At 37.2% G+C, this 24808-nt stretch overlaps 1 protein-coding gene across 1 annotated transcript in view; it reads right to left on the bottom strand.

Moving 5' to 3' along the window:
• LOC122804931 (natural resistance-associated macrophage protein 1-like) overlaps nt 1-24808 on the bottom strand; it is a 757143-nt gene that overhangs the window by 269757 nt on the left and 462578 nt on the right. The window contains exon 8 of the mRNA XM_044075149.1: nt 9676-9831. Coding sequence (XP_043931084.1) covers nt 9676-9831 — 156 coding nt within the window. The remainder of the gene's footprint in view (nt 1-9675; nt 9832-24808) is intronic.

Raw genomic sequence — 24808 nt, 5'->3', positions numbered from 1 at the left:
TGAACGTGAGAAATGGAACATGAAAAGTATTTTGAAGTAGGTTTTTGGAATGTTTTTCAGACATGGTGAATGGCCTGTATAACAATATATTCATTTAATTTATTTTATATTATTCATATTTATATTTATCCATATTTATGATATATATATATTTATAATATTATTTATTTAATCAATCAATTGTATAAATTGTGTATTAATATATGTGTTTTTATTATTGCTAATGTGTTTTATGTATTGTATAGTATATGTATGTTTTCTGACTAATATCAAGACATTTTTATTTAGTCAATATGCACTTATTTATTCAATATGCACTGTTATGCACTTTATGATATAGTCAGTATTTTTATTGGAAGCAATATTTAGATTCTTTCATTTCATATGGAGTATTTTCACTTTATCAAACTTTAAATGTTTCAACATAAAAAAAGTGTTGCCCTTTTAAATCTGAGTCAAACTACAAAGCAATTAATTAATTAACTACTGTTGGGAATTAAGGTATAATATAAAATGAGTGTTTGGATTAGTTTTTAACTGGATTCTGAGGAAGTCTCCGTTGTGGGAGATGAAAGCGCTAAATCTGAGGAGTTTTTAAACTTGTTTTGGTTGTTTAAATTAAAGAAATTATTTACTACCTATTCGTTATTCGTGGTTTATGCTGGCAAAGTAGTACGGAGGTGTAGCAGACTAAAAGAGAGACAAAGGACAGCCTTAATAGTGCCGGGACGTGGTGTGTGTTTTGGTGATTGACTTTCTTTGGTTACTAGTTTTAAGTAAAAAGCTTTCTGAGTGGTGAGAAAGGCTGAACTGCATCATAGTCTTCCCATGGCAGAGAAATGCATGTCAGAACAGTTAGATGCACAAATATAAACAAACAAGATTATTGCTTTATAACATGTGATTTATGAATGGTGTGCTAAACTAAACTTAAATTGTTCTTGAGAAAAAAAATGTCCATTTACATGCATCCAACTCCAGTGGTCTCTTTAAATCATGAAGCTCAAGAGCATATCTGTATTTATGAGCACCAGTAGAAGTGAAATGCCCACAAATTTGAAAGATGTAATCCCGACCACTGGAAATACCTTGTTTTTTTATATATATATATATATATATATATATATATATATATAAGTTATATACTACTACCAATGATTCACGGCCACCAGTATTGCATCCAGATAGCAATTGATCCAACAGAGATATTAGGTCACAGCAACATTTTTATATCTCTGAATTAGGTCAGCTCAGTAATAAGTGACATGGTCAGAGAGAGCTGTATCAGATGATATTCAGATTGTGAAACTAATACCACCTCCAGGTTTAAATATGACTATCTCCATTGCAATATGGGAGTCATAGTCTGGGTAACCAAATAAATTACCTGAGCAAAGGAAAAGCTCTTCACTATTTAGTAGAAATTCATGGCAAGTATAACAGACTGGTCATCAGGCCATATATTAAACCCACACAAGAATATCCACTGTGGATAATATAGAATGGTGTTGATATAAGAGAGCAAACTTGCAGAAAATTGTTCATATTACCTGAGGATATTAGATGAGGAGAAAGTTGCAGTTTGTTCCAGCCTGAAGGATATAACCAAAGTAAACCATAGATCTATTGTTAATCTGAATCACTTTAAACATTGAATTTAAAACAGATGGTTGCAAGATCAACAAATGACAGTGAAACCTGGTGGTATGGCACCATCTAAGTGAGGAACAGCATTTTCATTCAGTTGGGAAAAGCCACAGCAGCATAGGGCAAAAGGGGGTGGGGTGGATACCCATGTCAGAAGATATTAGGGGGTACAATTATAGCTGTGTAATAGGTGTGGTCGGTCACAAGGAATAGCAATATTCATTTAAACAGTTGCAATCATGCTTGTGGCAGCTTAATGAATGGAAGTGTATGATTTTTGTAAATGTACTAAGAAGCTGCATGTTATAGTTAAGTAAAGCTATTTGCTACATTTTAGCAGAGAGCTATTATGCAGCTTATGTAGCAACTACATAATAGCTCACTGCTTAGGCTGAAGATCTTTTTTTTTTTTTTGGTGTTCAACTATGGATGACTGTCTTTTGAACTCAATCCAGTTTAGCTACCTGATAGTTCTATGCTAAGACTGAAGGTTCTGCCTGTCATCTCTGGATTACTTTATTTCCTAAGTTGTGGTGGTGATTAACCCCAGCAGTGGAGCTCCAGAATTCTTTTTTTTTGTTTAGGTCCACATCTTAGTTAGAGGGAGACACCAGTTGCAACACGTCTGAAATTTTACCAGGCTTTGCACCTACTGAAATGGCATTTTTTAGCAGCACACCATCGGAGAGAGATGTGGGATAGGCCCTGTATACAGCACACTAACCCTACTCCCTAAGTACCTCATGATACAAGGAACGTCCCTCCTTCTTGCAATTTCTCCCTAAAGTGATGAACAGTCATCCTCACAGGGATACAGCCACCCTACTCAGGGAGTGCAACAATCAGACCCATATTTTTCAAATCTGGTGGCTCCTTGTAATCCTAAAATGATTACAGAGTGCTGTAATGGATGGTGGTAAATGGTGATACATGAGCAGGCAGAAGGCAAGAATGAAATCTCTGTCATGTAAGAAACCTATTTAGAAGGGGGTCAGTGCTGTTATTTAAGATTATTCACATTAAGGTAGTGTGAAATAATTACGTTCCTCAGACAAGCGTTTTGTTATAAAAGCCTAGAGTCATAGCTTTTGAGTGTATGCAGTATTTGCTGTAAGGTTTTCAGGATTCAACAATAGTCTAAAGATTAAATAATTCATAAAATGAAAAACACCAAACCACGACTCTGGTACCTAAGGCAGTGAGACACATATATGAGATGCAAATCAGAACATAAATAAAACAAAAGCATGAAAACACAGAGACACACACACACACACACACACACACACACACACACACACACACACACACACACACACACACACACACACACATAAAGTTAATGGTCTGGGCTCTACTTATATGTGTAATATTGAAAAGTTAACAGTGGCAACTCTTTGAGATGGTAAAAACTGTCTGCAGAGAGGTGAGCACTATTAATTGTTTAAAATGAGTGGTAAGAACTTTGAAACACACACACACACACACACACACACACACACACACACATATATATATATATATATATATATATATATATACATGCTTAAAGGTATATGTATATAGGCATTTTATGGTCCCTCTGATTTCCTGCCTATTATTGTTCCTTTGCTCCTGTATTTTAGACAGTGCAAGTCAAAAGTCCAGTTTATGTGCATTAGTCCAGTTTGCCAGATCTAGAATTCAGTATCATAAAATATACTGTTGTTTCCCAAGTATAACATGACAAAGAACTAGCTTATATAGAATGGAAACACTAAGTCAATAAAATATGTGTAATAGATAATGTCTGATCTTCCAGACATAACACAAAGTACTAGTGCAATGAAGGCCCAGCCACAGCTGTGCAGACTTGTAATACTGAAGCATCTGACAGGATAAGCAAAATATAAGGTAAATTCAGGAATAACTTCAAAAATGTCCAGAATCAGTTTCTGCAGGAAGGACAGTAAAAGGCTGACATTTCAGTAAACAAGGATTTGCTGGGTGTGGGAACATAGTAAACATTGCAAACTAGGTGTAGTAATAGAATTCCCCAATGACACAAATACCACCAGGAAGGCCTGATAAAGACTAATAGCTGCTGCCAGAGCCACGACCTAAAACTCAATGCCAAGAAATGCATAATAGTATCCATTGGGAAGACAGCTACCCCTAGAAACTACCACATTGATGATATGGCCCTTACTGTAGACCCAGTGGTCAGGGATTTGGGAACACATGTAGACAGTAACATGGCCTTTCACCATCATGTGTCTATGGTAGTAAGGAAATCATTTTAATATTGCACAACTTATAAGCAGGGGTATGGCATCTAGGTCCAAGGATGTCATTGTTCCACTATACTCAGACCTTATCAGACCAGTGATTAAGTACAACACCCCCTTTGTTATATATCTGACCAGTCATATGCAACAACTGGAACATCCACAGAAGTTCCTCACAAAAAGAATACATAGCCTAAACAACATGGCCTTTGGGGACTGCCTCAAAGTCCAATCCCTGTACTTGGTCTCCTACAGACTGTTGAGAGGCAATCTATGCCTGGCCTGCAAAGCACCCTCTGATTCCACTCTGATGAACCTGTTGCGCATCCACAAAACAAATCAGAATTACCCAGTCTGCAACATAAATAGAACATGTTGGAGATTCAGGCATGTCTCTCAGAGATTACCGCTTCTCAGGAAAAGGCTTCCCAGCAATGTGAAGCAGAGTTTTTCCCTAACCCACTTCAAATGTAACTTGGACCAGTAGATGGGGGAACTGGAAATTTACCCTTGGTCTGACACCTATCTGTAGTAGACAAATGTACCCATGCCCAAGCCTACCTATACTCCTTAAAATAACCCTAAGGTATCAGAACTTGTCAGATGCATTTGGGAAGCAGCACTAGGTTTAAAAAGGCCTCCTGGTTTAATTAGCCTAGTAATCACTTATGTACCTATAAACCTATAAAACTAGGAATAACAGAAGGGGGGCAAAATTTAAAAAGAGCAGGGCTAGTGAGAAACAGGCTGTTATTAGAGAAAAATACTTCCTTGATCAAGGAATAATAGTGGCCACAGGTATACATCTCCCAGTCCACACATGAATAACCAGCTTAAGGCTAACTGACAAAAGTCCAATACAGAACTGTTGGATATGTCCCAAAAGCTCAGACAGGGAAGTGGTTTCCAGTCAAAGGTAACCATATTCACATTTAGCATCCTGGTCAGCAGACAGCTCACTGCAGAAAGATGTGTCAATAGGAGTACAGTGCATCAAGTGTCTGGAATGGGAAATGTAACCCTATCCTGGCAAACAAGTGCAGGCAGGCAGGCATTAAAATGAGTGACAGCTAAAAATTGCAAGTGTGACTCGAATATATTCTTGAAATGTCATCAGTGGATTGTCAAGAATATTCCAGTAGGATCTTCATTGGGTAAAACAGTACATCATGTCTTTGCCAATACAGGATAACAGAACACTTTGTGAGAAACAGTGTGCCAGAAGGTACCATGGAGCACCGAAACCAAGGTGCTTAATTAGTTGATCTGCTGGAAAAAGGTCTGTGGGCAGAGTAAAGCAAAAAGCAGTGAACAAATGGAAGCAAATCCTGATAAAAATGGATCAAAAGCAACTAATAATTCAAAGTTCAGTCAATTATTTGCAAAGTAAAAGCCGAACAACCAGCAGTGTCACACATACATACATTTCAAACAGAAATCTTGAAACTATTTAAAAATTAATATAGAGGAAGTCCTTATACATTAAAAACTGAATTAAAACAAATGCTTAGATGATATAGAAATATATGAAAGTTGATGTTATTGTTAAAAGGCAGCAACCATAAGTTTAAACTTTTCCTCTTTATTCTAATGTTAATCTGAAAGGATGACAACTATATGCTGCACATACAGTTTACTAGCTGGAGTAGGAAACTGATGTTTTTTCATCATTCATTCATTCGTTCATTTATTCATTCATTTTATTTATTTATGTATTCGTCACACTAGGCTTGTGGCCTCTGTTTAGGTGTGACCTGAAGTGGTATTTATACCAAATAGTGGAAATTTTGCTGGGGGTGAGGTTAATTCTGCTATTCTTTTTGATAAATGCTACATCTTCACATCTATATAAATTCTTCCCATGTATCAGTACTACCACTGTAGTCACTGCAGTGTGCTTTGTAATTAGCTGAAAGCAACTTTATCTTCTCTTCTACATACATCTTTTTACATAAACAACTTGCCTATGCCATGCACGCGCACGCACACACACACACACACACACACACACACACACACACACACGCACACACACGCGCGTGCACACACACGCATACACGCACGCGCACACACACACACACGTATGCATCGCAAATAAGTGATTTAACAAAGTTCAGAAAGTGTTGTTTTAGTCATTTAGTGGTCTGCTAGCATTTGGGAGATAGCTATGAGGTGTATTATTTATTTATTTATTTATTTATACAGCCTTTCAGTATTATGATCATAATGTGAAAGAGAGGGAGAGAGGGGCATTTTGCTTATACGTAATGCTGCCAAAGACACAAGCTGTATAAATCTATTTCTGTTGGCCAGAAAAGTGAAAGGGGGTGTATTAGCATTTTATAATTCTCAGTAACCTGACAATGGGAGAAGCTAGGAGGAGTGTGCCAGTACAGAAGAACCAACTAGTGAGTAACAGCAAGGTTTTATTGTCAAAGCAATGATTGTCTATATAAAATAATTGGGGACATGAAAGTAAGGAAGCTGGGGATTACTTTGTGTATTTTGACATCAGTCAAGGAATGATGATAGTGAGAGGGGAGAGGGATTAAAGTTTATGTGCTGATTATGTACCAGTTTGCTGACAGGCCATAGTGCATGTCACAGGTAGCATAGTGAAGACCACTACCACACCACCAAAACAAAATATTAACGTATGCATACAACACAATACAAGCTAGTTCTTGGAAAGTCCAGCTTGCACAGTGCTGACTTTGCAATGACAGAAATATGTTATCAGACATTCTGAGGTGAGTAAGACAACACACTGTAGACATTAGAAATGTAAAAGAAGCAAATGTGAATGCTGAACATATTGTAAAATAGGGAAACAAGCATACATTTACTTTTCAAGTATTGGAAATGGTAAACTGTGAAGAAACAGGTGGATACTTTGATAATAAATTTTTAATGAAGAAAATCCAGTGCCAAACAGTTTCACCTGCTTGTGACATGACATCAATGAGATGCGGTTAAAATATTATAAAGTAAAAAAAAAATAGTTGTCTTAACACTGAAAATAGCTCTGCACTGAAAAAGAACTTTCTTTATAAGTAGGGAGTATCCATGCTTAAAGTACAGCTTAACAGTTTTAACTGTAAAGTCAATAGCTAGAAATTCACTTTTAAATTAGATGAAACTGCGTCTGTCAAGGTCAGATTGAAAAATGTTACATCATAACAATCAAACTCTAGTTTCTCTAGCTTTTCTGCTTATTTAAACTTGTTCATTGTTCTAATAGCATGTGTATTTAAAAAAGAAACTTTTCACTTCAGCTCTAAAAATAGTTACTTATATGTAAGGCATTGGATGACTATGACTTATGACTTTGTACATAGTTTATATAAGTAATATCCAGTGATGTAACAGTTGCTGAATGCTATCTTGTTTTATTAGCCTGAAGGAAACTATTTTTCACTCTGTTATATATTTTTGTTGTTCTTGTGTCATTCATGATACTCTGCACTGGACTTGGTAAACTCTGATATGTCATGGTGATTTATTCACAAATGTATCCTTCCCCATGTGCAAAAATGGGACAACGGGTTGTGGATGGATGGATCCTTACTGGATCCCTTATTTATTTAGTTTGTTTACCGAGGAAGTACATTGATTACAAAAGACCATTTGGAGGCACAGCCCAGGTTTAGCAACTACTGTCCTGCATGTCATCTCAATCATGGTATTTTAAAAAGTGAAAACTTCCATCATCAGCACTTATCAAATAAAGTAGTTAGTACCCTGATAATTGGAAAACAGCTGTTTATTGAATCAGATGCATAGGTTTCAACTCCTTGGAACAAGAAATCTGGACAAAGCCTAAAATAATGGGGGTGGAGATGGGGGTGGGGGCAAAGGCCAAAAAATAGGGACAGATTTTTAAATATTGCACTTATAAACTTAGAAAGTTGATAGAATAACATGGTTTGTATTATAATGTATTTTCTGAAGTATATGAAGTCTGAAAATCAAATGTATGGCATTATTTAATGATTTCAATCCTCAGTGATTTTCCAGAAAATTACAAATTTTATGGTGAACAGACCAAAAATATGAAGTAAAAATCTAAACATTCTGCAACACTCTGGACAGTTGAGAGCTATAATCAGATGCCTTTGACTAGCTGCAACTATTTAGGCAAACCTGTCTTATGTAAGTGCTGAACCGTTCCTTCTATCAGTTTTGAATCCTGTTCTGAACAATATATTTCTGGCAAATACCCAGAGATGTAAAAGGAACCACCCTCACTGGCTAACTTCTGAAATAAGGGATCAAATGAAAACTAAGGACAAAAAGCCTAGGAAAAAAGGAAAAAATCAAATAATCCAGAGGAATATGCATATTACTAAATTCTGAAAACTAACTGCATATTTTCGTTAAAGCAGCTAAACCCTCTTTCCTCAACAGAAAATACACTGTGATATCTGTCAATCCTAAACTGTTCTGAATGGCCCTCAGTCAAATTACTGGGAGGTAACAGAAATCTAAAACATTTAAACTCCAAATAAAATTCTTTCTCAGTTCAACAATCAAGACTATCATTTACTGAATCATCAGAAGGTGTTAAAACTCTAAAATATCTAAACTCAGATAACTTTCTGTCTCACTTCAAGGACCATATCCTTGCCTCAGCAGACATTCTTACAAAACTCCTCACCAAGTTCAAAACATTTTAAACTCTAGTCCATTCCATTAAGTGCCCAATAGAACACTGGAAATCGCAGCTTCCACTTCAAAGTCATTCCTAGCACGGTTGCCATAAACTGATCAAACAAGGAAAACTTATCCATAGCAGCATGTGGATTTTAAAATTAAGTATGGCCTATTATCTTACTTGCAGCATGGTTTCTCTAAGTGTTTTAATAGATTGACCACTGTCTACTTTGTTAAAGACAACATCTACTCGAGCACAGAGCATGGCTTGTTAACTGATGCACTCTTTATTGATCTGAAGAGGGTCTTTGAAACTATCTCTTATGCACACTATTAATCAAAAATTTCAAAATCTTGATTTCACAGATGGCCCTGTTGTTAAAAGAGGTATATAAATAACTGTATCTTCAAAATTCTCTCTACCGACCTTATTTCTGATATGAGAACATTTTACTGTGGCATTCCAAAGGCTCTGTGCTGGGCCACCTCCATTAATTTAGTCATAAATTACCTAAAATCTCAACTTCCAAAAAAGACATATTACCTTTTATACAGACAACCTGCTCCTGCTAAAAGCAGACAGATCTAATGCCTCCTTTTAAACAGGCCTGCAGAGTGACTACTCAGAGTCTACACAGGGTTAAGGATAATAGGCTAAAATCTCTGCATCTGAATCTAAGTATATACTGTTTGGTCTTGCACAGTGACTGAAGTCAGCCCAGTCGCTACATCTCCTTAACTTCCTTAAAATATTCATAGGTTCAGAGGTAGATATTAGAGTAGCTGCCCTTTTGTCCATTTTAAGCCCAGCCAATTTTCTTTCCAAAGATGAGAATCAATCCTCTGCCTTGTGTTTGAGAGGCAAACACCTTCAGTATTACACCAACCCAACCCCCAAGGTTCATAAAGCTTACTCTTACCTGCAGCTATCTCAACATTTGGTTAGAAGCAATACTTTCCTTTAAGCAGCAGGTTGAGGTTACCTGTAACAACACTCAGATGATCACAGACAGTTGAAAGCTTCTTGCCTACTTACCTTTCAATCTATACAAGCTCTAGCAGCTGTGTGTTGATGCCCAAACGTGGATAACTAGTTAGATGACATTACCTTGACCAGTGCAGAATGGAGGTAGATATTATGAGGCATTATGATTGCACCAATGATTCCCACAGCTTGTAGAAGTTCATCCCTACCACACCCAGCACAGTAAGGAAAGAAGAGCCCCTTCACGAGTTCTGCTTGATTTGGCCTTACAACCACATACTGCAAATGGAAAAAATACAGTGACAGTTAGTTTTCTATTTAGGTATTAAGCAAAACATCTGTAAAGGCTAAAAGCCAAAATTAGTAAAATTAAATCTGGATGCACGCAGGAGAAATTAGTGTTATTGATTACAAATCTGGATGGCACAGGACCAAAATTGTAATAACATACAGTGTTTTAGGAATTCCATGCATGCATATATACATACATATCAAAACAGACAGCCAAACAGAAACCCAGCCACAAAGCTATAAAAGTAAAAAAAAAAAAAAAAAAAAAAATAAGCTAAAGGTACAAAATTGTGAAAAAGCATCTGTCTTTCCTAGTGCATATGACTGTCATCTTTGTTTTAAACATTAATCAAACAAGTAAATAAAAGTTTAGTTACAATACGTTTTATACAATCCTCATGCATGGTACACAAAAACATTTCTTTGCCAGTGGTTGGCCATGTTAAAACCATTAAATGGTCATGCTAACCAATACACAAAGTCCAACCCACTGGTGATAAAATGACTCCTTGTATGTAGTACAATGTTATGGACCTAGTTACTTAAAAATAATGATGTCAATATAAATCACAGTTTCAGCATCTAAAGATCTCCCCCTCCCTATAATTAAGACAATTGCTCTGCCATTTCAAGCTTAGGTCCAATAACTACTGTCAGCTATACAGTTTATTCACTAATGTCATTATGGTCTTACTCTCAGGATTTGCACAGGCAATAGCTTCCATATGGAACAGATCTTGTTACAAGCATATTACTTTGCCTCAATTACATTTCAGCAGGGGGGGGGGGGGATCATTGTTTCTTTGATCACAATACCCAATCCAGATCCTTGCTTTCCAGACTTAATGTATTGTAACATCCCTGTCCAATAACCAACTATAACTATGCACAATATTTACATCATGACCAGTCAGTGTCACAACTTCCCAGTTAATCCTTACTCTCTGTTCTGACCCTGTTTATGATTCTCATACTAATGTTCTAGAGAGCTTACCTGAGAGTTTACCTGCTAATGAATTTCTTCTTCTGTTGTTGTGGGGACCTCCCCTCATCATCCCTAATGTCCTCAGCCAACTGGATTACCTCTGCTATTGTTAGCCTGTTTTCCTTTTTCCACTTCTTAGTCACTGACTCTTTGCCATCAACATGTCAGTCAAAATTATCTCCTGTTATTTCTCCCTGTTCCCCTTCCCTGAATGTACTTCCAGTAACAGTCATTCCTCTGCCAACTGTACTGCACCTTCAGTTATTACATCCAACAACTTTCCCAGGTCTTCTCTCCACATCTGTAGGGACTAGCATTCCCCAAAAATATATCACCAAGTCCCCAGCTCCCCGTGTTATACCTATAGCATGTTCCTTGCACTGTTAGAAAAAGGTCTATGTTAAATCATCGAACACTTAAAAAAGCAAACTATGATTTAGCAAACCCATTTAAGCAAAAGCTTACAAGCTCGAATGCTTAGAACAACGATTTTTTTCCAAGGGAAAAAAAATCGCTGTTCCACAAAAAAAAAAAAAAAAAAATTTAAAACATTACCCCCCACTTAAATATACCAACTCCGAGATCGCACTACAGTCACGAAAATGGAAAACTAATGGAAGCAGCCATGCGATTTCTTTCCCAGGGAAAGAATTTGCTTATATGCCATTTCGCTATTTTGCCTTTTCATGCTTTCAAGTTTGATCAAGATGCATTCAAAAGAATGCATCTTCGATCATTTAATAGTAACCCTTAGAAAAATCTTAGCCAATCTATCTGGAGAATAGAAATATTTGCAGGCAATACCTCTTTGGAAATATCCTAAATCTCCAGAATTAAATGACTTTAAATGGCATATTGGACATTGTCACCCAGCTCTTATCAACCACATGAATTCCTAGGCAGTCCCTACAACTTTTTTATAACACTTCTCAGCTTCTTGCAGCTGTTTCCTAATAATTTATAGTTCCTAGAAATTATCCCTTTTTTGGGGTACCCACCTTCCTCACCTCTAGGACCTACTCGACTATCCTTGGCCATTTCCTTTGCTCTGTAGAAGTCCAGCTCAGTCTATCTCCTGCCCTCCCTCCCTACTGCCCTGATGTTTAAGCAAGCACCCACTGGGAGTCCATACCTATCATTTGCCTCTTCCCAGGCTTTCTCTTTCTATCCTCAGCAGAGTGTATGAGCTTCTGAGGGCAAGGAATGAGGCATTCAGAGCCAAGGACAAATTGGGTCTAAATGAATCAAGGGCTAACCTAAAAAGGGGCATCTAAGAAGCCAAGAGGGAGTATGGAAGAAAGGTACAAAGTTGCTTCGAGGACAAAAGGGATACCAGGAGCCTCTGGCAATGAATTCAGCAGCTAAATGATTACAAGACCAAGTCAGTTTATTGTGATGACACCATGGAATTTCTGGGCAGGCTGAACTCATTTTATGGCAGATTGGAGGAGAAGAAGAACATGGAGGCTACAAAGCTACCCACTGGTCAGAATGAGACAGTGCTGAAACTTAACCCTGGAGAAGTGAGAAGCCAGCTTAAGAAAGTGAACACCAGGAAGGCTGCAGGCCCTGATAACATTCTGGACAAAGTATTATTGTACCTATTCTTTACAATGCCTCCCTGGCTCTTGAAAGAGTGGCAGCATTCTTCAAGGTAACTAATATAATCCCGCTTTCCAAAAAAGCCAATCCAACTTACTTAAATGACTACAGACTGGAGGCACTAACCTGAAATGTCATGAAATGCTTCAAAAGGATTGTAAAAAAGCATCTGTCAGAAGCTCTGCCACTGACCATCCACCCCCTACAGTTTGCCTGTTGGCCAAACATATCCATTGCAGATGCCAATTTTCTGGCCCTGCACCTCTGTCTGGAACAACATGAAGAGGAACAACTATGTCAGGCTGTTTTTCACTGACTTTAGCTCGGCATTCAGCACAGTTGTTCCGATGCAACTCATAGGCAAATTAATTAATCTTGGCATCAACAAGAGCCTATGCAACTGGATCCTTGACTTCTTGATTAGAAGACCACAGAAGACATGCTAGTAACAACACATCAGGTATCATTACACTCAACACTGGTGTGTCTCAAGGGGGTGTACTTAGTCCTCTGCTATTCACTGTCCTTATCCATGACTGCTCTGCAAAATTTACCAAAAGCCATATCATCAAATTCACAGATGATACCACTGTAGTGGGTCTCATAAGGGATGATGATGAGAGGGAATACAGGAATGAAGTCAGCTCTCTGATCAAATGGTGCGAAAATAACAACTTGGATCTGAATGTCAACAAAACTGAAGAAATTATCATCGACTTCAGAATAAGGCCAGCCATTCACTTGCCCCCTGAAATCAATGGTGAGGTGATAAAAAGAGTTCAATATACAAAGTTCCTGGGGGTACACATCTCAGAAGACCTCTCTTGGTCTGTGAACACAGACCAGATAATTAAAAAAGCTCACCAATGCCTGCACTTCCTGAGAAGGATCAAAAGAACAAAGCTTCTTCTGAATGCTCTATGCACTTTCTATAAAGGAGCTATTGAAAGTATTCTCACCTGTAACTTTACTGTGTGGTACGGAAACAGTACTATGGCAGAGAGGAAGAAACTTCAAACAGTGGTGAGGGTTGCGGACAAGATAATGGGCACAAATCTTCCAACCATGCAAGAACTTTTTACAGCAAGAAGCGTAAAGAGGGCATACAAAATACTTAGAGACACATCACATCCAGCATTTGTCTGGTTTGCTAGACTTTCATCTGGCAAGAGGTACCGCAGCATCCGCTGTAGGACCTCCAGGCTGTTGAACAGCTTCCATCTAACAGTAATAAGGCTCATAAACCCTGACATCAGTTTGGATGTCTCCTACCTCCAAACGTGATCTTACTAGCAATATTTTACTGAAAGCGATACATTATTTAATTCACTATAGTTAATTTATTCTTACAGAAGTGCAATATCTTTTTCTTAAAAGTGCAATTACAATAACTCCTCATGTCCAATATCTGCCTTTTCTTCTCTTTTTCTGTGTACATTATTATTTGTTGATATGTTTAGGTTTATATGTATGGGTAGTTTTACTTAACGAGTAATAGGTTATAAGGAGTATTTTTTTATGTGTATTAGTCATTAGAATAGTTGTGTGCATGTCATATCTTATTCTTTTTATACTTAAATTGCCTCTGTACTCTGATGATGAACTGATACCTGAAATTTTGTTTAGGTTGCACTTGTGTTTCCTAAATGACAATGAAGTTTTCTTTGAATCTTTGAATCATTGAATCTCAGCAGCTGCCCCTCCTTTTGTCTAGGACCACCCAATATGTACTCTTTATTAGTTACTAGATTCTAGTCTGTGCCTATAATCATCATGTCTTTATGAAATTATATTACATCTCCCATTGTTTGACAGATACAGATACACCTTTGCTATCCTGACATCCAGTCCTCGACTGTTTAATTGTCACGTATTGCCCTTTTGTGAATCTTTTTTCCTCATCTATCTCAATCTGTAATAATTTTAATCAATAATAAAAACCCTTGTAGTCTACCTATAGTGCCACTTTCTTGTATCATACCCTCATGTTCCATTTTACACAAATGTGTCTCTTGTGTGTGTGTGCATATATATATATATATATATATATATATATATATATATGGTTTGGTATCATTTTGTCAAATGTAGTTATGATTGAAAGAAAACACAGCATGTAAAAATGACTGAAAGTACATTTGATTACAGGTACATTTGATTGAATAGCTATTTTCATTGAAAAGTGTAAAAGTCTATAAATGGTATTTCTGGTGTGAGTTTTGTACATAGTTGTTGGAGGGCATAATTTAGAAGATTTTGAGTGGAGTGGCAATACCCACTGTCATGTTGTGCCAGCACTAAGTCACTGCGTATGGTGTTTTTTCTTTTCTCCACTGGTGTGCGACACTGGTATTAGAATATATAATTAAAGGAGTGTGAGGTACAGGAGGGCCTCCCTCCCTCCAAAAAAGCTTTATTGTGGTATATATGTTGTGTAGATGGTTTTCAACAAAATGGTATTTCAATTAAATGCACCTGCAATCAAATATACTTTCAGTCTTTTTTTCCGACCATTTGTTAAAGCTACCTTCGAGAAAATGGTACACAATTATATATAAATACACACACACACACACACACACACACACACACACACATATATATATATATATATATATATATATATATATATATATATAGATAGATAGATATATAGATATAGATGTATATATTATATATAGATATATGTAGATATATACAGATAGATATAGATTTTAGTGCTTGTTTTCTTTTCCTCTCCTGTATTAACCTGTTGACATTCCATGACAAAAGATTCAGTCACATGTTAAAATAACTTTCCTGGTTTTCCTGTTCTTGGAATTGTTTACTCTTTACTTTCAGCGCTTACATAGTTTACTCTCATCCCCCTTACATTTATTATACTGTGCATGCCGAACCTATTCTTCCAATTTTCGTTTTTAACTCTACAAGAGGGCTTTGGATATTTCAACAATGAAAAGCCATCAACACACCTACATCCTAATTTCATCTCATAATGAAAACATGCAATAACTTTCCACTTTAACTGAGCTACTGAGGTTGCGGTCAACCATTGAAAAGACCAATATTATTTAGCAAATGCACATTCCGTCTGTAGTTATCAACAGGGTTCCTGAGTTGAGAAAATAGTACACATTAACTACAAACCATTTGCTTTTCCAATATATGCCTGTCTTTAAAGTGTTTAGTTTGTTCTTACTTCTTATATCATTATTCAGACAATTTCATGTTCAATCTTACCATTTATTAACTTAAGCCCCCCCTAGTCAATCAAATACTTTCTTTTGCCATACATGCCTCCTCTGTTCCTCTGTCTATTTGCCAATGGAATTTGACAACTAGGCATCTCATTTTTATTTTAAAATCTATGGTTCACATTCATGTCTGTGCTGCATTAAGAATTTTGTCTTAGTGTAAATAAACATGTCCCATATATTTCATCTCTTCACTGCCTTTTCACTCCTGCCTTAAACTGACATTAAACCAATGTTTCTTGTTAACTTTTATCCCATCCGTGAACAAAATAAGTAAGTGATTTTAGAGTTAAGGAGGGAAAAACATAAATAACTGACTTTTCTATTTTAGTGTGAAGTATTTACATTTATTGATACAGGAAACTGCCTCTTGTGTCCCTTCTTGTAGTTACAAGGATTACTGAGCCATTTACAACCAAAAATCTTCTTGGATTAGATTTTGGACTGGGGGATGAAATACATTACTGCACTGCCTTACTTTAGTCTAAAAGCTTAATTTCAGCTAAAGAGAGACTAAAGAAAGCATGACAAGGACTCTACTATGATCAAAGAGTGAGATGCCTTCCTTCTGTGATGAGGCTAATAGAGTGGAAATGCTGCAAAGTTCAACACCAGAGTGGCCAGAAGGAGTGAAAGTGAATAGCTACAAAAATCTCTTGTTTGAAATTCTTTATACCTCATATATGTTGATGCAGCCCAACCTTAAATCTCCCTTTTGTTTCATCTATATAAAGCTTTCATGGGTACATGAGGGCATACACTACTCTTTCATTGTTACACAAATAATGCCCCACACATTGAAACTTCAGATGAATAGTATTTATTTCCTGTCTAACAAAGAAGGAACAATTGTAGTGAACAAAGGGGTAAGTATCCCTGTATAGTCCTTCATAGAGCTATAATTCAGTGATGGACCTCTTAAAATGAGCACGTATCAAGAAATTTGCCAAATATTTACCTCTGGTATATGAGATGGTAGGATGATGTGGAAGTAACCTGTTCAAATCCATATTGTTCTACAAAATTTTCCAAGCTGTTTTTAATAAACGCAGTAATAAAAGTAAGTAAAATAAAAATAAAACTATTTCATAACAGTGTAAATCCATTGGGCATATGCTCCCTTTTTCAGGGGTAACCTAGGAGCAATATCTAACTAAGTGACTTGCACTGTGGCAGTAACCAAAGTGTATTCATTAACAGAATAAATAATTTTCTTACAGCTCAACTATGTCTGTATATTGCTATATGAATATATTGTAAATCCTAAGATCTAATAAATCCAGTGTATCCACACAACAGTTTTTCCAAAATGAATTCATAACTAGACTGTTCCCCACAAACAGGAGCATTATATGTTGGCTTTCATCGGGACATCTTGCCATTGACTACACGTCAACTATAACCACAGAAAATGCCAACACGGAAAAGCTATTATGATCTGTGGAGTGTGATGACTAATGTTATGTGAGAAATTCTTACAACAAATTAATAACTATTCTCTTTGTAATGTGTCTCTATAACTTTAAATGTAGAAGTCTGCTGATTTTCTTTAAATTGTGAAGCGCAAGTGAAGTCTGTCTTAAATTTATTTTGAAAAAGTCTAAAATACATGAGTGCCCCTATGCAAAAACATAACAGATCATCAACACAATGGAAATGTCACCATTTGTATTTAGTAAAGCAAAGAAATGCAAATCTAACTCAACCTTGACTATAAACAAATTAGTACAAGATAGTGTTAAAGAGTAGCCATGGCTGCATCTTCAATTCTATCATCCTTGTAGGCTACATCTGAGTTGCTAAGATGCTTTAAATAAATCAGTTTAAATTTAATGCTATTTATTGTTTTATTATTTTATAACAGCTACCTGGAAAATAACCAGTGCAGTTCCTTCAGAAAGTCAGTGGTACAGTACACTGATTTTAATGGTGGAAGATGGTGAGACTGGGGGGGGTTCCATCCCCATGCAAGGTACCTACGTTAATGTTACTTTACCAAAGCTACAGTAAAACATACTGAGGCAGTACTCCTCAGGTATCCACCTTCAGGGGAGATAATAAACTGAGGTCCCACACGATAACTCTCTAGTACTCCATTCTGTTTTCTATCATCTCTTTCTTGCAGCACTACTCTTCTACCAGTGTTCATTTTGGTAACTATTTGAAATGGTGGGACCCGCTATAGCAAGTCCTGAAATATGGAGACTGAATGGCCAAAGGAATGGACTTACATATACTAAGTCTGAGATGCCATTTCTCAGAATATTCCCTTTTCCCTGAGATATGACGATCTTGGATAAGGTCAGGGTGTGTGGGAGCTTGCCTCTCACATGGGGGGATGCAGGGGGTGCTTGCCCCCATGCAAAAAGAAGTTTTAAGGAGAAGAGCAATTTTCAAGATTCGCTGTTGTCCTGTGTTTTTGATATTTTTTTGGGCTTGTTGGCACTTGGCATTTTGAATGCCAACATTTCAATAGGGAGCTGTTTATTTCTCTACCATCATACCTCTTCCACTAAAATTTGCCATTGTATCTATCTATATCCCCACAGGCGACAACATCCCTACCCTTGAAAGCTTTCTCTCCTGGCTCACCCTAAACATTCGCTATGAAACCATTATACTTGGTGACGTTAATATTGATTGGTCATCTCTCTCATCCTCTTCCCCTACTCATAGCCTCAATCTGTATGGCTTCTACCACCTCATATCTTCCCCTACCAGAACCAAAAATATCTCCACCTTTGGCTCCATCTTAGACTTTATCCTTATCTCTGACCCTTGTGTTTATCACAACCCTGGCATACTTCCCAATTCTCTGCATGACCATTTCCCAAGTCACCCAAAGAACACCTTTACAAAGAACATCGTAATCTGACCCAATCTGACCCAGACAAATGTAACTCCACATGGTCCAACATCAACTGGGACTTTCCTATATAACCTCCCCCTTCATGATGCTGTTGCTGCATTCAACAAGATATTTCTTGATATACTGAACAGAATGGCCCCATCCAGAAAAATCAGGGTAAAATCTAACTGTGCCCCCTGGCTCACTAAAGAAACATGCTCTATTATGCATCAGAGGGATGATGCTTGGAAAACTTGGGCCAAACATAAAACTCCAACCCTACTCCAGCACTACAATGAACTTAGAAACACATGTAAAAGACTTATCATCAAAGATAAAAAAATCATTCTTTGCTTCCAACCACTGCAGCTCACATACTAACCCTAAGAAACTTTGGTCCACCGTTAATAAAATCCTCCACCCTAGTATCCCTTCCTACCCCCAACCCCTTCTCTCTCAGTACCGCCACAGAAACTGCTACCCTATTAAACAATGATTTCATCGACACAATTCAAAGACTAACTCAACTTAGTCCCACTGCCTTTTCTTTGCCTGTACCACACAGTCCATCTTTCTCTAATACTCTCTCTTTATGACCTGTGCAAACTTCCTACATTAAATCCCAATTGAATAAACTCAAACCCTGTTCACCCTCTGTAGACAATTTACCTCCCCACTTCCTTAAAATTGCAGCCAGTTTTATTGCCTACACTGTTTCTATACTTATCAACTGCTCTAACCCCAAGGCTCTCATTCCTGAAATATGGAAATCCTTTTACAATCCCTCTCCACAAGGGAGGTAACTCCACTGGCCCCTCAAACTATCGTCCCATAGATATACTATCCCCACTTTCCAATATACTAGAAAAATGCATTCACTCCCAGCTACTGAAACCCTTGTTTGAAAATAACCTCCTAACTCCCACCCAGCATGGATTTAGGCCCCATCGCATCACATCTACCACACTTCTCTCAATCACCCAAACAGTGGCAGAAGCCCGTGATAACAACTTACTTCTCTCCTGTCTATTCCTTGATATCTCCAAAGCTTTTGATACTGTCTCCACTCTAAACTGTTAATTAAACTTTCAGACCTTCATCTTTCCCCTCTCTCTATGTCCTGGTTCTCCAATTACTTATCAAACAGACTACAATCTGCACACTGGCAAACCGTCACATTTCCTTTTCTGCCCATCAACACTGGAGTTCCTCAAGGCTCTATCCTGGGTCCTCTCTTGTTCAATATCTTTACTAGCAACTTACACTCTGCACTAACCTCTCAACCCTTTTACAATATGCTGATGATTCCACCCTCATTACCACTGCCCACACCATCCCTGAACTCCTTTCTCATACCCAAGACACTTTTAATTCCATTGAGACCTGGCTTCCCAAAAAACTAAACTTCTGCTATTCCTTGCTAAAAACCTTGCACAACATAAATCCTTTTTTTTCATTACCTCCCTCAACAACACCGCCATTAGACCTGAACCACACACTAAATTACTTGGTGTTACCATCGACGATGAATTCAAATCTGACATATATATCAATCAAAGTATAAAAAAAAACACCAAAACCTTGGTCTCCTGTACCATAATCATAAATTTCTCTTTCCCTCCTCAAAAGCCTCCCTAGCCAAATCTCTCCTCTTACCCAGTCTTCTGTATGCAGCCCCAGTCCTTACAAACCTTCAGTCATCTGTTCTCAGCAAACTAACAAACCTATAATAAAATAGCTAAATTTGCAGCTAATCTCTCCTATAAAGCACACCACTGCCTTGCCCTTAAATCTTTGCAATGGCCTGAATTCCTAAAGCAACTTCTCCTTCCACAACTGCATATAATACACTCTATTCTTTATAACCCCACTTCCTGCCCCCCTCTCTCTAATATTGTATCGCAATATAACCCCTGACATCAACTCTGTTCATCAGACATCTACAAACCATCGAAAAATATTGGCAAGTCATTATATAAATACTCAGTAGCTCACTCCTGGAACTCCCTTTCTCCTAATATGAAGAAGTATCCCCTAAAAATCCCAGTTCAAACTTACTCTCAAGCACTACTTACAAAACATCTGGTCTTGTCCCTGCCTAGCACCAACCTGATCCTACTTACCTTCTTTCTAATACCACTTCCTTCTTTTCACCATCCTTATTCTTCCTCTCTTCTTGCCCCTCTTCCTAGCAAAACATACCAACTCCCACCACTTGTAAATAATATCTTCTTCTTCGTCTTTGCATGGAAGCTATCATGTTGGTACTGTGTGCGTATATATATATATCTATATATATATATATATATATATATATATATATATATACATTTACTCTAAAACATGTACAAAACTAATTGAGTTAACAACTTTTTGTTTTATAAATTCTTATTGGGATGTAATTTCTTACTTGAATGATTGTAATTGTATTTGGAGCTTTTCTCCTCGGGTCTCCCATTGGCTCAGTTGGACCAACCCGGTTAACAAATGACAATAACTAAATAAATAAAATAAATAAAATCACTGCTATCCATTATTTTAGCTGTGCATTTCTTCCACACCTTCGTTTATTCCTTGTGTGTTTTACATTAATATATCTCTGCCTAATCACTTAACTGTTTGTCTTGCAGCTCCAGCTCTATTAAGTCCATGAACTGGCTTCCTTCATACGCAGGAACTATTTAACCCACTGCTGAACACTAACAGCTTCTTACTGTTTCTCTGTCATCTAATTTGATACACAAACATTTAATAATTATATTTCTAAATCACTGTGTGCAGTGTTTTGGTAATGTAAGTAGTTACTTGAACTTATGTGTATCAGTACCTTATTACAATAATGCTTTTTATTTACTTATTTACATACATACTTAAATACATATGTCAAAGAAATGCCTTCTTATTTATTTATGGCTTTGGTTTACTGGAGTAGTCTGTATGGGCTGTGGTAGACCACTTTTAGGTGAAGGCCTGCGGGTGTGTGTGTGTGTGTGTGTGTGGGGGGGGGGACTCCAGTAGCAAAATAAGCATTTTTTTTACAACAGAGAAAAATCTAATGCTTAAAGTTACAATATGGACATGCAATAACTGAAAGGCAACTGTACTAGAAAAAATCTGCAGTCAGTAAAATATAGTCATTACATATTAATAATACAAGACAAATTGGCATAACGAGTGAGATTTAAAGGTCAAATAGCAATTTTTTACATATGCGTAGGAGATATAAGAGTGGAGGTGAGAGAGATATGGGTAGAAAGCAAAGAGTAGCTGTGAAAAGGTAAGTAGTGTATATCTGTTAGGTGATATAGAGAAAAAGAAAGTTGTAGTGAGTATGGGTTCGAATTTTACTGGCAGGAACACTTAGGGGGTAAGAAGAGACAGGAGAAGTGGAAATAAGGCGAAAGACATAGAAGAAAGTCGGAAATGTACACTGAGAATTTACATTGTTGAAATATATAGCAGGCATGTATAGGACTCAGTTTTCTATTCTGAGGAGGTGCAAGGACAGTGCCAAGTGTTTTTTGAAGTCTTTTAGCAAGTTTTTGAATCTGGATAGGTTGGTTTGTTGTCTGATGGTGGTAGTGATAGAATTCCAGATTTTGGAGACATAACTTGAGAACAAGGGCAGACTAGCAGAGTTGTGGGGTTTAGTTATGGTTAATAGAGTCTTGTCTTTGGAGGGCAGTGATTGTACAGGAGTTTAGGGTTCCACTAGGGCTTGGAGTACAGGACCGTTTTGAGGTTTATAGAAAATATAATGAACTGTTGCTAAGTAGGGGATAGTGAAATAGTGTGAATGTTCTAGTCAGCCTAACTGTTTTAAGGCTAGGCAGTGGTGGAATTTGGCAGACTGGTTAGTGAAAAGTTTAGCTATCTTGTTATAGCATTATTCATTTGTTGTTAGTAGAGATTGCTGAAGGTTGGTGTAGATGGGGGGCAGTGTATAGCAGTGAATGTAGGAGATATGCAGAGGCTAATTTTCTGGGGGGGGGGAGTACTGCTAGTTAAAAAGTGTTTGCTACAATATCCATTCATTCACAACCCCTTTTTTCCCATTTTCACACATGAGGTTGGGATGTCACTTCAACAGTGACACTCATATAGAGCCAAGGTTCACACTTCTGTGTGGCTATATTTGTTTTTTGGGTATTGCTAGTTAAAAAGTGTTTGCTGTGATATCAATCCACCAACAACCCCTTTTTCTCATTTTTGCTGATGGTGTCACTTCAACAGTAACAATCATCTAGAGCCAAGGTTTACACTGCTGGGTGGCTAGCCCTGCCACTGCTGTTCTTCAATACCACACACTCAGATCTATGGCCAGTTTAGAGTGTTAAGTCCACCTACTGCGTGTCTTTAGAATGTGGAATGAAGCTGGAGCACCTTGAAGAAATTCACATGAACACAGGGAGGACTTGCAGACTCTGCACAGGAGGTACCTCAGATGAAAATAGGACCTGAGAACCTGTTGCTGTGAGGCAACAGTGCTATCCACTGTACAGCTGCGCTAGATATATGAGTCCAGTTTTTCTGTAGGTTTTTTGATTGCTTATTGTATTTCAATATCAGACTTTAGGTGATTATCTGTAATGATTCCAAGTAGCTTTGTGTGGGACGCAAGTTTGATAGAAGTATTGTTTGACGTGATGATGGTGAAATTATTTTTTGTATAGGAGACAAATTTGGTGTGAAATTCTATAACTTTAACAGGCTGTTGTATAGAACTGTATACTAATGTATTATTGCCAACCAAATGACTTGTTCTAATATGTTCAGCTGTATTAGCTGATAGCATCATATTCTACTGCTGCTCCCAGGGACACTACTACATATGGCTAGTCATGAAATTAGATATTCTTGGTCAACAAAGTCAAATAATAAATAAAATATGTGAGGTGGTGGGAGGTTGATATTAAAAATCCAAATGCACTTGTTGAACAAAGAGAGTTTTTCCAATGAGATAGCCTGCTTTCCCAGTTCACTAAAGGGGTCATTGGTAGTCATGGCTGAATAGAATCCTATGGATGTCTTCACTTATCCATTTACCAAATACATAACTAAACGAAGGATGTTCTGTGACATTCTATGGCATATCCAGTGGATTCAATCAAAGGTTATTTTATACTTTATACACTCTGTTAAACTCTGTTCTATGGAACCTAGTAAAATGGCATCAGTGTAAACTAGCTGAAGATTATCAGGGTTTGATCACAATTACCACATAAGTAGAATCATATAACCACTGTGATATTGCTATGATATTCAGAAACTACCTATAAACAATTTATAACATGACAATAAACTTGTATTTGCACATTTACATTAATATATTTTTGTTATGCTTAGGATTTATTTGGTAAAACCTGGATCACTGTGACCTTCCTTATTTTTTTTTGTGGATTTACTTGTTCAAGTTAATGATTTAGGTGATGCATATCTCAGTAAAGAAACAGTTCAGAATACACCAAAGATTTCCTGGCAGACAGACAGTCCATTGAATTCAGGTCCATCAATGGACCATTCTGTCATATTTTTGACACTTCATCTGAAGCTGTGACACCTGAGTGGACATTATGTAGTGTAACAGAGTGAAGAAGACAAAGCCACATAAGTTGTGGGGCTGCGACGTTATTTTGTTTTAATTGTTAAAATTCACTGACATGGCCCAGCAACATATTGGGAATCAATATAACTTACAATATACTAAACTTGCCTGTTTCTTTTTGCACTCATGAATTTCTTTCATAAATTATCCTTAGCTGTTCCATCCATAGGATGGTAGAACCAAACCCTATTAATGTTTTTGCTGCCTCACAGTGAGTTAGGTAGTTCTTTGGTTTGGCTCACAGCTGAGATGCAGTCTGTGTGTGGTGTTTATATAACCCCCTTGTGTCCATGTATACGTTTACCAGGTTGTCTAGTTTTCTTTCCACTTCTCAGAAATAATTCAAATAGGTGAATTGGTAAGAATTTAAATTGTCCATAGGTGTGCATGAATTTCTGGACTGAAATACTGGGCAGGGCTGGTTCACTAATCTATGTCACTGCCTGCTAAGATGGACTCCAGCTCTCCTGCAACTCTGAAGAGGAAAAAAGTGAATAATTCCTAGAAATGTAATGACTGAATGAATATTTTAGTTTTTCATTCTTGAATTTTTTTCACTGTTTATTTTCTTAGTCTCTATGTAGGCTGGTAGTAGTTCTGCTGAATTTCTTGCTGAGTTTATATTATCCTCATGAATGTTATTCATCAGTGCATTCAGAATGTACATAACC

This window comes from Protopterus annectens, chromosome 6.part0 (genome assembly GCF_019279795.1).
Source record: "Protopterus annectens isolate FY-2018-M chromosome 6.part0, PAN1.0, whole genome shotgun sequence".
NCBI classification, from domain to species: domain Eukaryota; kingdom Metazoa; phylum Chordata; order Ceratodontiformes; family Protopteridae; genus Protopterus; species Protopterus annectens.
Note: the sequence above shows the minus strand (reverse complement) of the source record. Positions and strands in the feature narration are given on the sequence as shown.